A 16063-nucleotide genomic window follows, 5' to 3' on the forward strand; every position below is an offset into this window, starting at 1 on the left:
ACCCTGATGTTTGTGCGCTGTACAGTATGTGTGTGTTGGTGGGCCCTTAGGATTTGTGTGTGTCTCCCTGGTCCCTTTACAACACAGGTCTTCAACCTGTGGCCCTCCAGATGTTGTGGAACTACATGTCCCAGCATGCACTCAGGTTTTTTGGCATGCATTTATAGGAAAAAAATGTGGCAATGCATGTTGGAACATGTAGTTTCACAACATCTGGAGGGCCACAGGTTGAAGACCCATGCTTTACAATGTGTGTCAGCGTACCCCTGTACGTGTGTCTGTGTGCCCCTGTTCCAAATACAATGTATGATTGTCAGTGTGCCCCTGTACAATGTATGTGTGCGCATCAGTGTGCCCCTGATGTTTGTGTACTCCTGGTTCCTGTGCAATTGCGGGTATTTAGGGGGTGAGTCTAATGCAGTTAAGTGCTCACCACCATCAAAGACCTGTGGCTGTGCTGTTCCCCTCTCACTCTCTTGCTTTATTCTCTTACCCTGCCTTAAACCATCTCTTTGACACTATCTCTCTTATACCCCTCTCACACCAGCCCAAATTCTCGTGAAAATTAGCCGGGATTTCAACCCTACTAGCCAGGGTTGCTCCCGTGACCATCCCGGGTTACTGGCTTGTGTGAAAGGTACTTACCTTGGTCCAGGCAGTAGCGGTGGGGTCCAGACTGTGGAGCTTTGGGCAGCCGTGGCTATTTTAGCGCTATTTGCAGGGCGGGAGTCGCTCTCAGCCAATCAGCGTCTGGCCAGTCTCTTCAAAATGTTTTCAAATTCAGCCGCGCTTGCTGCCCCACTGCCCAGCAAATAGTTTGTAGCACTATTTGCCGAGCAGCAGAGCGGGAAGCACTGCTAAATTTGAAAACCTTTGAAAAGACTGACCGGACGCTCTCAGCCAATCAGCATATGGCCAGTCTTTTCTATAGGTTTTCAAATCCAGCGCTTCGACTGAGTATACATTCAAACATACCAATATATGTGCTTTTGCTGTGCTGCAAAACAGACCTACATGTTTGCTGCTATAAAAACAATAGATTATCTATCTATTGTGTGGTCAGCTTAACCAGGCCATGAGATTCAGCATGACAGCCCAGCTCTGCTCAATACTGCATACATTAAGAGACATTCACTAGCTTCTATATATGAGAATGTGTTGAGGATCCCAAAATCTATTCTCAAGACACATTAATCCTGCGTTCCGTCTTTCACCCAGCATTTGAATGCCAGGCCTATTCTTACCACCCTACAAAGCAAATTACTGGGTCAAGCATTTCTACCCAGCAATTTGCCTTTCATTTCTAGTGTAAAAGGATCAACCCTGGTCGACATTCCCAGGTCTTTGGCGACTCTTTCATAACAGACTTTCAAAATGACTGCTTCTAACTACTTTTTTTTACCCACAAACTCCATCCCAGTCTCTATCTGCTCCTACCACCAATCTGTCTTCACAACTCAATCCATATCCAGAACGTTTGAAACAGATCAGTGCCCCTGCATAAATTGCTTTCACTTTCTGTTATGACATCTTTAAGAACACAAAGGAGTAATTTGGTCCACCTATTGGTCAGTGACGGCACTTCACCACAGAGGTGAGGAGTACGGGTTGAGTATCCCTTATTTAAAATACTCAGGACCAGAAGAATATTGGATATTGGATTATTCGTCTTTTGGAATATTTTTAGATTTGAAAGAGGTATCTTGAATTTATGATGTATAAGCACACCAAACACATGAAATACACACAAATATATTTTATTTGTGCATGAAACAAGATTTCAAAAAATGAAACAAAGTTTGTGTACTAGCTCAGGCACTGAATTTGAATGCCCAGCAATCATGTCCTTGCACATATTTAGTTACAGGTTATTCCCCAATAGTGCCAGTTACAGATGTAGCCAGTAGGCAAAAAATAAAAAGTAAAATTTTGGATACTATGGTTTTCGGAATAATTTGGATAATGGATACTTGGATAAGGGATACTCAACCTGTATTTAGCGCCATCTATATTATATATAAATAAAAGGAGAGCGATTGAGACACGAGGACCTTACAGATGTCAACATTAGCCTACATAAAGGCTATAGGCTTATTTAATTAATTTGATTTTTAAGAACTAAAGTTTAAATGCTGAGACCATTTCATAAAAAAATACTTTCAACTATATAAAACTAACTTGCACAACAAACTCTATACAGCACTTTATCACCATAGACTGCAATAGGAAAAGCTACAATGGGCTAGCTCTGGAGAGAGGTTGCTACACGGTGAGTAATAACAAACAGCATGGAGGATAAGACTTTATTTGATTCGGAAGGAAAATCTCACATTTACAAATACTTCACTAATAATAAAATAACCGTATAAAAGTGACCTTTGTAATCTTAAACATAAAACTGTTGTAGCTAAGAAAACACAATGGCTAATGATGACATTTTCCTGTCTCTGGCTCAGTGTATACAGTACTTTCCAATTTGTTACTGTTACGAATGTGGTATTAAGTATACTGGTCCTAAGCCACAGGCACTGTGCGGGTCTTAAGGTATATTGCAGTACATTTACAATTCAAACAGACAGTGTACGAGTCATATGTGCCTTCTAATGCTGGCCAAACATCAGACCAACTTTCCTCCAACCATCCAACTAGTTGCTTGGATGGAATAAAAATCTGGTACTGTATGGGAGCAAATGACAATCAGAAATGTGCTCACAAACCCAGGAAAATGGACAAAAACATTCAGTCAAATTGTCTGAGCGACAGTTTGTCCTTTTCCACATTTTGGGAGCAAATTTCTGAAGTAAATATTACATTTGCTCCCATCCAGTAACAGCTTTTTATTCCATCCAAGCAACTAGTTGGATGGTTGGAGGAAAGTTGGTCTGATGTGTGGCCAGCATAAATCTGGCTTCTGCCACCACAATAACACGGATCAATGTAATACTGGTTTATTTTTTCTCCATGGCCCCTTCTAACCACCCCCCCCCCCCCCCCCCCCCCAAAAAAAAAGATACAATGTAACATAACCATGCTTATGAGATAAGCACCTGGTTTTCCATATTTATCGCAATGGTTACATAAAAAACACACAATATAAAAACTTTTTTTTTTTACCACAGTTAACATTAACATTGTCAGATGCTTAGAAAGTACTGTGAAGATTTACGTATTGTTTGCATTTAATCTTCAGCTGTGGAATATACATTTCTATAGCAAAATAAAATACCTTTTTCATACAGAGGCATTCAATCGCTTTATCAGCAAATACCACTCATTATATACTATACAGATAATGTATCGCCTAAATTATCAGCAGGTTTATAAAGTATTAAGGGGCAGATGTATTACCTCTTGGACAGTAATAAAGTACCAACCAATCCACTCTGAACTAATTTTTTAAACACAGATGAAACATGGTATTGGAGTTGATTGGCTGGTACATTATCTCTCTCCAACGCTTAATACCAGTGTGCATTGCTAATGAAGTTATGGTTACATACTTAAATATTGCAAACATAAATAGCAGCTGGGTTCTATTTTAACATTACCAGGTGATTATAACTATGGAAAGTGTGTTTGGAGGAGAGGGCTAGGCACAAAGTGTTCAGGAATCGGGCCTAAATGACCAGCAAATTGTACATAAATCAGTGTCATGTGTCACATGTAATCATTTTAAAGTCATCAGGGTTAAGGAAAAAAAATACATAAAATGTATTTAGAAATCAATAAAAATAAATAAAAAACCGCTGTGCCAATTCGCTCCATCCTCAGTTGGACATTCCACCTAGCACTATGGGTGAAGAAGCTAATCTCTGAGTGAGATACATACTTGTCTACATACGTTCATACAAGGCACTGGCTGCCAGGGACAACAGAGTAACGACTCATTTTACAAGGGAGAGAGTTTCATGTGGCCAAGTTCTAGTTAGAATTGAAATGATGGACACTCACTGTAAGCCTAAATATAACAATGTAACATTGTGAGAGTCCCTTGTATCTATACTGTGGAGATCTGTAATGGATAATCAAACAGGATTGTTATTCTTGGCTTCCTGCCTGCTGTTTTTAACACTAGTAAAATGTATCTAAATAACCCGGGTTGATCACGGGTTGTTGCCAGGTCAACCCGGGTCGGTGTGTGGTATTGAAGGGCCATTTCCAATATCCGGGTTCAGAAACCTGGGATAAAAAAGTGCTATTCCCTGGTCGGACCTGGGTCAAGCTATCCGGGTCTCACTCATTACTAGGAGTAGGCATAAGCATCACCTCAGTGCTGCCTTCTCCCCCGGCCGCTGCTTTCCTCGCCCTGCCACCCCCCCCCCCCCCCCCGCAGCCCCCAGATGATGGCAGCAAATGACCCTTGTCCAAATCCCATCATTTGCCATGTGAAAGGGGTATGATGCTATTAGTGTTGCGCTAGTTTTTCATTTTTTAGACAAACATTAGAATAACATTGTAGAAGCCCATAGCCAGTGCCAGTTGCTTGTAAAAAAATCCAGTTACAAAACACATTTGTGTTTGAAATTCATTAAACTAAAGAAGACATTAAACCATAGCACATGGTCATGAGGCTTCACATTGGTTATATGATATCACATCAACCAATAGGAGCTGAACTGCTCCTTTACACTGCAACAAAATCTTAAAACAAAGAACAATTGCAATGAGGAAAATCATCATTGAGATTACCTCAGGCGGCCCCCACACACTGCAATTTGGCCTGAATTCACCCAATTCAAAAGGAACGGGCCATGTGAAATCGGCCCAAACCGCATGAGTATGACATCCGATTTGATCAGTGTTCAAACCTGCTATCCCTCCAACCTCCGGCGGGATCAAAGGTAATCAGTCACATGCAGAAGGACTGCATGCAATCCTACCGCCCGTGAAGGTCCAGGGCTGCTCAAGAGGGGATTGGATGGCCATACACTGCTGTGACTTCTCACAGTAGTGCATGGCCACCTTTACTCTATGGATGTTCACAGCTAAGTCCCTGGGTAACTGTAACGGCTGTATAGAACATTAGTTACAATGTGCAGAGCTATAAATGTATTTTAGACATCAACGGTTTGGTTAAAAGAAAAAAAAAAAACAGTAGGCCAATCATACCTTCTAACTAGCCTACTTGTAATATCAACGAGTCATTAAATGAAATACATTTTATACAATAAAATAAAAATTTATAAAAATATCACTATACAAACAAAAGTCAACATTGCACCATAAATGAAACGGCAACAGTTTCCCCAAAATAGGTAATTTGACTATATATTGTATTTAATTCTTCATATATTCTGTAAATATATACTAAACACAAAGTAAATACAATAATAGTGTCATACATTTTACCATAAACACCCAGCCTCCTTTATTATCCACCCTAAAAAAAATGTATATATTCCTGCAGACTAGTATCAGACTATAAACAACAGTACATTATGAAATACACACAAAACGTATGTTTCTGGCAGGCAGGGTTTATAATGTAGTGTGAGATACAACATACAACAGACTATTGTTATTATAAGCTGGAAGACCTGTACTTGGTCCTTTGATAAAATATTTTTATTTTTATTTTTACTGGCAGAGATGAACATATAAAAATACAGGTGCTCCCCCTTTCTGTAAGACACTGATTTGATTGTAATGTCCAGTTTTACAAAGGACAACGGATGCATGTCCGTATTCAGGAAGTAGGCTTGTAGGTATTGAATTTATCTGTAGGACCAACTCAAGAAAGTTCACACAAAAGGGTGAAAACACAGTTTATGGATGATATTGTTATGGTTACCAAATAGATATTAGATATTGTAAGGTAATTTACATGTTTTCATGGGGAGGCCCAAATATAGGTTATAATTACAGTATATACTCTATTTAATAATGTAATTAGCAAAATAAAGTAATTACAGAAGTTTGTTTACTAATCAGCCTTATGTCTGGAATAAACCAATACTTTAAAAGGGCAAAGCTTTAAAAGCACTACAACTGCAAGTAAACCCCATGAAAGTTATGTGGGTGTTCTCTGGGAAACCAAGCTACACAAATACTTGGAAGGCCACAAATGACACAGGCACCAAGAGGTTGTTTAGTACACCCCAGCTGACTAAACACTAAATTAGTATTCTGACCTAATAAAGTGACTTCAATGAAAATCTGGAGCAACATACCATTAGAGCCTCTGGTTTAATAAAGGATTTATTTATATATTCTATGGCTTGAGAGATAAAATTAAAAAAATACTCAACCTGCTCTTAATTAAACCTACTCTGCTTATTATAAATGTGTTGTATTCACAACATGGCATCAAGTCTACAATATAATTCTTATTTATAGTGGCAATTTCCCAGCTAGAAATGCATTAGCATTCATACTGCTAGGTCTTGTGATGGGACATTGGAGAGAATGGGAAACAACCCTCTTATCACACAACAGAAGCATTCACACTCAGAAAACACTACAACATCTCCGAAGCTTCATCATGCCAACATGTTAGAAGATAAGTGGCCCCCATTCACTTCAATGTGTCATCACGGATGCGATTGACAGCAGAAAACACAAGAGCTTCCTTTAGCTGCAAGGTGCCAGACATATTACCCTGATAGTTTCCGCCAACTACTACCCCATCTGCAAAAGTTATATTAAAGCATTAAGAGGCCGTCTGACTGGTGGTGTTTACACATGTGAACTCTGCAGCTGTTGTACAAACTGTAGTAAAAAATATCATACCATGTCAGTTTTAAATTAGAGTGATCATCAGTGACTGCAATAATTGCTGTCATAATAGCTTTGTACTGATTCCGATTGCCGACTTTGTTGTTACAATGTCATCGACGTTGGGTAGGTCTGAAACAGTACAGATGTATCTGCCAGGAATAGAATTCACTTCATATCTGAGGAAGGAGAAGACAACCACCCTTGAAAACTACATCACAGTATGTGTCTTCAGTGCCACCTCCAAGCACATGAAAAGTCTGCAGAATATGAAACCGTTATGGCTGGGTTCTAGTGGTCCCCGCAGAACCAGTCACATCTCGTAGGGTTCTCAGCGTTTGATTACAACCTGTTCATATGGACCGGCACCAGCCCTAAGAGAAAGCAGAGAAGGTGAGAAATTCTAGCAAGTGCTGATTCACATGATCTGACTTACTATACAACATTAGTGCTGTTAAGAATATATATTTCACTCTCCAAGAAATGCACAAGATAGCAGGGATCACTCTACGTTTCGAACTTTATTTGTTCTTCATCAGGAGATAACAAACATTAAAACAGTAACAGTATTTATACATACCCCAACCACCGTGCATCAAATCAAAGCCTCTGGCTTTTCCCGCCGCTGCCGCCAGCATGGTGAAGTCAGTGCACACAGTGCGCGCCAGCACGCCACATCACTTAGCCACAATGCACGCTAGGGGAGGCCTGCATTGCCCTGGAGACAGGGAAGCCGGAAGTACACAGCGCGCGATCACCGGCATCTGACAGCACAGGATCACTGTGCTGTCAGATGCCGGTGATCGCGCGCTGTGTACTTCCGGCTTCCCTGTCTCCAGGGCAACGCAGGCCTCCCCTAGCGTGCATTGTGGCTAAGTGATGCAGCGTGCTGGTGAAATACAGGCAAACAATGTGGACAAAGCAGATTAGCAGTATAAGTGGTTTACTGTCACGACTAGGAGTTTGTGAACTCAGCCGTGGCGGTCTGGTGGCTGGTGCAAACTGTCACACCGGATGGTTGTTGTGGATCCGTCATATGCTGCGGTCCCGGGATGGGCTGCACTTGGGGAGCTGGAAGCGTGGCGGGTCAGATATAGAACCTGTGCATAAACCCCCTCAACGTGAGACTTGGCTGAACTCCTTGATGAGGGCGCATAGTCTAACTGCCCAGCGGTCTTCGCCAGGGGCCCCCGCACGGAGGTTTTCGGTTTCGCTGTACTCGGAGAGCAGGTCGCGGCCCGTCGCTAGAAGTGCTCACTGAAGGGGAGAGGCTGCGCAGTTGAGGACTTGACGTAGGTGTCTCTGGTCAAAAGGCAACTAGGACAACTGAAAGGCCGACTGGCTGCGACAGACTGGAGTATAGCTGAGATGACTGGGTAGGCCTCGGAGGGATGAACGCGGAAACTGAACTTGCCAACTTGGTGTTGACACTCCGACTGGATAATGGAAACCAAAGGCTGACTTGGCTTTAGCACAGGAACAGGTGACGGAGATAACAGAACTGAAATGGCCGACTTGGCATATAACGGATAACTGAAGAAAACAGCAACTCAGGATGGCCCACTTGGCATAACGGGTAACTGAAGAATACAGAGGATAAACACAGGAACTAGAGGAACAGGAACCGGAGCAGGAATAGTACTATTTGTGGACCGGATCGGGATTGTTGGACCAGCCGGACAAGCAGAGTCTCTGGGAGCTGAACGCTGAAGACTCACGCAGGGACTCCAGGAAGCAGGCTTGAACAGCGTAGAGCAGGGCTTGACAAATTTAGAAAAAATCTAGGAGCCAGGATGAAAATGTAGGAGCCACAAAAAAATAGTGACAGTGAGCGCCAAAAAGTAACACCATAATGCCTATTACACATGTCACATACCCATTACACATACACACATGCCACAATGCCCATTACACATTGTGCCACACACCGAAAAACCTTTTGCATACTATACCACACACAATAATGCTCATTACATATACCACACACACCGTAACGCCCATTACCCGGTAAACCAAACACCGTAATGCCCATTACATATAATACCACACGCCGTAATGCCCATGGCCAGGGGTGTAACTAAAAGAAAGGGTGTCTGGGAGAGAAAGAGAGTGAGCAGGAGAGACATTGCCAGGACAGTCAGGTAGGATGGACGGACATAGAGGTACAGTACAGATTGGGGAAAATGGTTGGAATGAGCACCATATGCTGCATCTATGAATATATGGATGGACTGGGGCAAAGATGGACAAATGGGCAGACAGTATGGGGGGATCACACAGTTGGGGCAGGCTGGCAATTGCAGGCCACACATGTGGGGCAGGTTGGCACTTGCAGGGGGGGTTCAAGCCACACAGGTGGCACAGGCTGGCACTTGCAGGCCACACAGGTGGGGCAGGTTGGCACTTGCAGGAGGGTGCAGGCCACACAGGTGGGACAGGCTGGCACTTGCAGGAGGGTGCAGGCCACACAGGTGGGACAGGCTGGCACTTGCAGGGGGTGCAGGCCACACAGGTGGGGCAGGCTGGCACTAGCAGGGGGGTGCAGGCCACACAGGTGGGACAGGCTGGCACTTGCAGGAGGGTGCAGGCCACACAGGTGGGACAGGCTGGCACTTGCAGGGGGTGCAGGCCACACAGGTGGGGCAGGCTGGCACTAGCAGGGGGGTGCAGACTACACAGGTGGGGCAGGCTGGCATTTGCAAGGGTAGGGTGGTGGTGCAGGCCCACACAGGGGGGGGGGGGGGGGCGACGACATATGTATGCTGGTGGTTAGAGCAAAACATGACACACTGGAAGTAGAGGTAGTGTACATTACCCCCCCCCATATCCCCATCCCCCCCCCCATATCCCCATCCCCTTCCCTATCCCCTTGGGGTCACATACTTTGCCAGGGGTTAACATTCTCTGCAGGGGTTAACATGTGTTCTCTGCAGGGGTTAATAGGGGCATAGAGGAGGCGCCGAGTTCTTTACCAGCAGCTGCCGCACTGAAAGGGTCGACAGTGCGCTGCCGCTGGTCCCTTAGGAGGGGGGAGAGGGGGGTCGGGCACCCAGCCCGCGCTGCTAACTTCCAGCAGGTGGGAGACGCTGGAGGGAGCCGCTCAGTGCGCTGCCGCTGGTCCCTTAGGAGGGGGGAGAGGGGGGTCGGGCACCCAGCCCGCGCTGCTAACTTCCAGCAGGTGGGAGACGCTGGAGGGAGCCGCTCAGTGCGCTGCCGCTGGTCCCTTAGGAGGGGGGAGAGGGAGGTCGGGCACCCAGCCCGCGCTGCTGACTTCCAGCAGGTGGGAGACGCTGGAGGGCGCCGCTCAGTGCGCTGCCGCTGGTCCCTTAGGAGGGGGGAGAGGGGGGTCGGGCACCCAGCCCGCGCTGCTGACTTCCAGCAGGTGGGAGACGCTGGAGGGCGCCGCTCAGTGCGCTGCCGCTGGTCCCTTAGGAGGGGGGAGAGGGGGGTCGGGCACCCTGCCCGCGCTGCTGACTTCCAGGGGGCGGGCGCTGCTCAGTGCGCTGCCGCTGGTCCCTCCAGCAGGTGGGGGCTAGGAAATGCTGCCACTGACCTGCCCAGACCAGATTCTGCTTCCTCTCTCCCAAAAAATCTGGTCGCCAGGAAGCAGAATCTGGTCGCCATGGCGACCGGTAATTGTCGAGCCCTGGCGTAGAGCATCCGGCACATGCAGCAGGAAGACAAGTTGCTGTGAGCAGGATATCCCTCCCCCCCCCCCTGCCTTGCATTGATTGGAGGAAAGGACAGAGGGGACTCTCAATCTGCAATTTGAGGCATGAATCCAGAAGACCTCAGTCTGAACTATACAGGTGAGCCACAGGGGACAGGACAGCAAAGGGTTACAGGTGATTTCAACTTCAGTCTGGATTTCCAACAGGTGCGCAATCAATGAGCCAGCAAAGCACAGACTGACTGGCAGTATGAATGGACATAGAACTGAAGGTGCCCACCGACGCATCGATCCCGGCGTGCGTTCTGTGCTGAACTAGCACACATAGCATTGCATCGTATGCCTTGTGCATGCGATGCGATAGAAAGCTAGTACAAAAAGTATGTGCAGCACATACTTTTTGTACTGTGCGATGAGGTGCCGCGGGAGCGTGCACCCCATCGCACCGCCGGGATCGGTGCGTGTGTGTGGGCACCATGAGTCAGTCCGAGACACAGAGCAGAATCACCAGTCAGGTAAGCTTGAATAAGCAGATCTGTGACATACAAGGTAGCTCACTATAGATGCTGTAACCAAAATTAATTATAGAAGTGAATGTTTGTTGAAGGATAGACCAGTAGGGAAGATATTGTAAAAGTCAATGCGGAAGATAGTGGGGCAGAGGTGATAAAGTGGAAGATGTTAACACAGCAGCCAATCCACCCCTGTCTCATTTTCCAAACCCATACTTTAAATTGACAGTTAGGGGCTGATTTTGCTCATGAAAAGTTAACACGTTAAGCTGCTTTGGCCACTAAAGTTCCTACCAAATGTAACTGCACACACACTGCCTTGCAGCCTTGCTCGCGGTACATATTATCCCCACTTTATCATTTATCCAGGCTTAATACATCTGCAGAGTGCAGATCAAAGGACAGTTCCAAGTCAAGGATAACACCTGGGTAAGCACTGTTCTGTGGTGGAAATTCCGTGCATATACAACAAAGAAAGGTTCTGGTGGCTCTGTAACGAGGAGTGCATTTTCCTAACATTGTTAGGGGGTCAGTCATTCCCCTTGAAGGCAAAGTCATTTCTAACTGTCTTTAATGGAAACATATAATCCTTTCTGCAGCATGTTACAGCAATCCTATCTTAGCAGGACAGGCATCATCCAGGATGACAATGCCCTACCAACAAGCATTCACGGCTGCCCGATGGTTCAATGAGCATGTAATGGATATATCACTGCATTCTCAATCACCAGATCTTATCCCAACTGAGCAATTACTTACAGGAGGGTATACATCAGGGATGGGGAACCTTCAGCCCTCCAGCAGCAGTTAAACTACACATCCCAGCATGCCATGCGACAGTTTTAAAATAGCAAAACTGAAGCAGGGCATGCTGGGATGTGTAGTTAAACAACAGCTGGGTCGAAGGTTCCCCATCTCTGGTATACACGGAACAAGGAGAGAGACATTCTTTTCCCTCAACAGCAACCAATCATCATTTTGAGTGACTTCTGGATGAAACATGATGCAGTGAACCTCCAGTGCCTTTACAGACACAGGGAAACTCCATTGCACAAACTATACAAAATGGCGTAGAGCCCAATTAAGTGGTTTTAAAAATGACTGTATACAAGTAGATGTTCTCCAATGAATGACATATATACCTGTTTGGTAGATGATGACTTCCAAGTGCAGTGCTCCCTCCGGGACCCACAAACAGCCTCAGCCCTTCCTCTATAAGGACAGACAGAATTAATGCATTAGTACCTACTAAACCAGTAACATGCTAATGAGTAAATGATCACTGTCCCTAGTAAAGTGATTTAAGTTTTAACTCTAACATACATTCACTCATTTTACAAAGACATCTGGGCTTCAGAAAACAGTGAATTACAGTACAAGGTAATGTAGGACAAGTATATTGTATATAAACCACAAAAGTGGTCACAACAGTGAAAAAAGCATCAGGGTGACAGAAACTAGGTGCCATTGTAAGAAGTATGGAGCAGAAGATAGAGTAAGAGAAGAAAAAACGGTACTTATGTATTATCTGGGCTCCCATGTTAAATGCACCCCATTTTTTCATACCCCTACTATCCAACTATGCATGGAGTAGATTTTATATAGTGTGGCGAGCTCAGCGAGCCACCGTGCCCGAAGCGTGGCGAGCGCAGCGAGCCCTGCGAGGGGACGCGGTCTCATAAGAAAAACGGGAGCCCAGATATTACATAAGTACCGAAAAAACACATGAGTGGAAAGGGCCCTGCTTGTGAGAGCCTACATTCTGCAGAGGACAGGCATACAGACAGGGTGACACAGATGGGGTTACAGTGAACATGGGGCAGTGGGTTAGGATGACAGATGGATGGCTTTGATGGAGAAGTAGGTCTTAAAAGACCATGTGTAATTTAGTAGAGAAAAGGAGAGTCTTATAGAGAGAGGGTAAATTGGATTTGGAAGGGGAAGGGTTGCCAGTTTAAGGTCTGTTAGAGAGGGGTAAACGTGAAGAGGGAGATGAGCTGGGCGGGATGCAGTTAAAATCCCGGCGGTCGGGATCCCGGCGTTCAGAATCCCGACGCCGGAATCCCGACCGCCGAAATGCCGACACATTCTCCCTCCTGGGGTGTCCACGACAGCCCTGGAGGGAGAATAAATTAGTGTGCCGAGCGTAGCGAGGCACCGGGCCCGCTGCGTGGCGAGCGCAGCGAGCCCGCAAGGGGGGGCGATCCACGTCCCCCCCTTGTCGGCATTTTGGCTGTCGGGATTCCGGCGTCGGGATTCTGAACGCCGGGATCCCGACCGCCGGGATTCAATACTGAATCCGAGCTGGGCAATAGCATTGAGGATAAGTTGGAGGAGAGAGGCGGTCCAATCTGGAGATGACGAGTGAGGGGATGAGGATCTTCGTAGCACCCAGGGGCGAAAGTCTGATCCTGGAAATATGTTTTAAACGGAAACAGAACTGGGGGAAGTGCCGAATCAGGGGGGAGAGATTAAGGAGGTGGGCAAGATGGAAGCAGGCCGAAGGAGAAAAGTAGCTGAGGAGGTGGGTGGGGATGGGGTCTAGGCAGGAGGAAAGGTGAGGGGTTGGATCAAGGTCATGACTTCTTGGTAAATGGTAGTCTCACAAAGGAGGGGGTAGGGTGCTGAAAGACAGCTGGTAAGTGATGTCCTGATATTTGTAGTCAGTTTTAGATGTAAAGTATGTGGTAAAGTAAAGGGGGGAGGGGGAGAGGGAGAGAGAGAGAGAGAGAGAGAGAGAGAGAGAGAGAGAGAGAGAGAGAGAGAGAGAGAGAGAGAGAGAGAGAGAGAGAGAGAGAGAGAGAGAGAGAGAGAGAGAGAGAGAGAGAGAGAGAGAGAGAGAGAGAGAGAGAGACACAGTAAGGAGATGAAAGTGTTCAAGATAGCATGATTTCCTAAGACAAGGAAACCTCTATGGTTACAGTACTTCACTTACCCTCAGCACTTGAGTCTAGGGTAAAATCTTGACTTTGGAGAATTGTTTCCACTACATCATCTGCATCCACCCGGGTGGCATCCACTCGTTTTAACTGTGACTCAACAGAGTCCTGCTTCACAGGGAGCCTACAGAAATAGGGCGCATGGTAACTGTAACCGCAATGTCGGATGGCAATGTGTAACAGCATTTATGGCCCATCTCTGAGCGATGTCACACTTTTGCATGTAACAAGCATTTTAACCTCCACAAGCTTTACCAGTAACCTATGACATCTATGAAGATGAATTAAACCTTGTACGATCCCTACAGAATTATGGGTACTTTTTTCCTAGCACGGCTCCCATCGCATGGCATCGTGTACCTTTAGTGGTGTGCGATGCTTGTACAAATAAATATCGCATGGCAGCAAATGGGATGCAATGCGATTTTTAATTGTACAAGCACCCATGCCATGAGATGTGATGGGTGCTTACAATGAGATGTAACCCCCAGTATCCACGCCATCCCGAAGCGTGGCGAGAGCAGCGGTACGCGTCATCCGACCTTTTCATACCCCCACTATCCACGTCGGAGTGGAGTTGATTTTAGATAGTGTGGCGAGCGCAGCAAGCCACCGAGCCCAAAGTGTGACGAGCGCAGCGTGCCCCGCAAGGGGAAGCGGAATACCAGCCCGAAGCGTGGCGAGCTGACGCGGAATACATGTAAAGTAATCCGTGTCCGCTCGCCACGCTTCAGGCTCGTATTCCGCATCCGCTCGCCACACTATCTAAAAGCAACTCCACGCCGACGTGGATAGTGGGGATATGTAAAGGTCGGAGGACACGTACCGCCGCCCCTCACGGGGCTCGCTGCTCTCACCACGCTTTGGGATGGCGCGGATACTAGGGGTTACATGTCATTGTAAGCACCCATCACATCTCATGGCATGGGTGCTTGTACAATTCAAAATCGAATTGCATCGCTTTGCATGCCGCAATATTCCAGTGGGATGCGATGAGATTTTTAGGAGCCCATACAATGGAAATTGTGTGCGCCGTTCTAGGAAACAAGTACCAAATTATGAGCCACAGATAATTAAAAGATCATTATAAATGTAAAAAATTAGTAGATCAAAGGTGAAAGAATGTTTTATATCCAACTACTAAGATTCTATTTGTGGGATCATAGTGAGTGGTCACACAGTGGACTTGCTCTATTCTGTAGCCATACATAATTGCATTCTTTGATCAACTATTCTGCAGCACTACAATCCTGTTTTGAAGAGCCAAAAATACTTCAGCCTTGATCTAGCCCCACCTGTAATGACCTTAGAGCTGAACCTTTTACATGCCTATACCCCTCGCACAACCTCATTAGCACATCTAAATATTCTCCCTGATAGGAGAACCAGCAATCCATAGACAATTCCTATTTCCCTGTACATTTAAGCACTGTACCTGCTAAGTTTCTCATTAGATGACCCCTCCTCTGTGATTTCTGGGCTGAAGGTGAGAACTTTAGTGCCGTCATCCTCATTTGGTTCTGGAATACTGCCTATACCGGTTGAAGTGCTTCCCTCAGATGTGTTCCTCCGGTGGCTCAACTCAGACAGACTGGAAGAGCGTGAGTGGCCTGTGCTGTAGCCTGCTGTAACAACGATATACAGGTTTGATTACACCCAGCGCACCTGACAAGCAGTCACCTATGTCAGCTAGAACAAGGCAATACACTGGCTTCATCTGTTAGCCACAAGAACATATACAATAGTTAAACTTGCAGGATACAGCCAGCTACAATACAACAGACGTGTGAAGGGTTAATGTTCAATTGTGTTCGGTGCAAAGCAATGTATGTGGAACAAACCATGTTGCAATGCAAGGGATGCACACACATTTATTTTTTGCACGCAGGGTAAACTCTGGCTGCTTTTGCATGTAGCCTACAAACACCGGAAAGCTTTATTTCCACGATTCATTTTAGACAAGTTTGGAAACATCCCTCTCAAATGTTATTGCATTTCCTTGAGAGCAGCATGGGTTTGCCAAAGTTACCGGTTTCCTTTTTATGTCACTCCAAAATCTGAATCAGCCCAATTATCTCAATAAGTGTCATGTGAGCAACAGACAGTTTTGTGACAAATTGTACACAAAGGGAAAGATTAAAATAAAAATAACTGACAGGACTTTTTACTACTGATCCATCAGTAAAGGTCTTGTAATGCACTAAATGTACAGCAGAGGGAGTCCGTCT

General features: G+C 45.7%; 1 protein-coding gene across 2 annotated transcripts in view; it reads right to left on the reverse strand.

Moving 5' to 3' along the window:
* Positions 1-2981: 2981 nt before the first annotated feature.
* EEIG2 (EEIG family member 2) overlaps positions 2982-16063 on the reverse strand; it is a 51374-nt gene continuing 38292 nt past the window's right edge. Inside the window, exons 8-11 of one of the 2 annotated variants that reach the window (XM_083156894.1) lie at positions 15271-15457; positions 13832-13959; positions 12039-12108; positions 2982-7088 (exon numbers count right to left, since the gene is read on the reverse strand). In XM_083156894.1, the coding sequence (XP_083013020.1) occupies positions 7046-7088; positions 12039-12108; positions 13832-13959; positions 15271-15457 (428 nt within the window). In that variant the 3' untranslated portion in view covers positions 2982-7045. Of the gene's footprint in view, positions 7089-12038; positions 12109-13831; positions 13960-15270; positions 15461-16063 lie in introns of both variants that reach the window. The other variant, XM_083156893.1, reaches the window with a different exon arrangement.

This window comes from Crinia signifera, chromosome 8, assembly GCF_055691185.1.
Source record: "Crinia signifera chromosome 8, ASM5569118v1, whole genome shotgun sequence".
Taxonomy (NCBI): domain Eukaryota; kingdom Metazoa; phylum Chordata; class Amphibia; order Anura; family Myobatrachidae; genus Crinia; species Crinia signifera.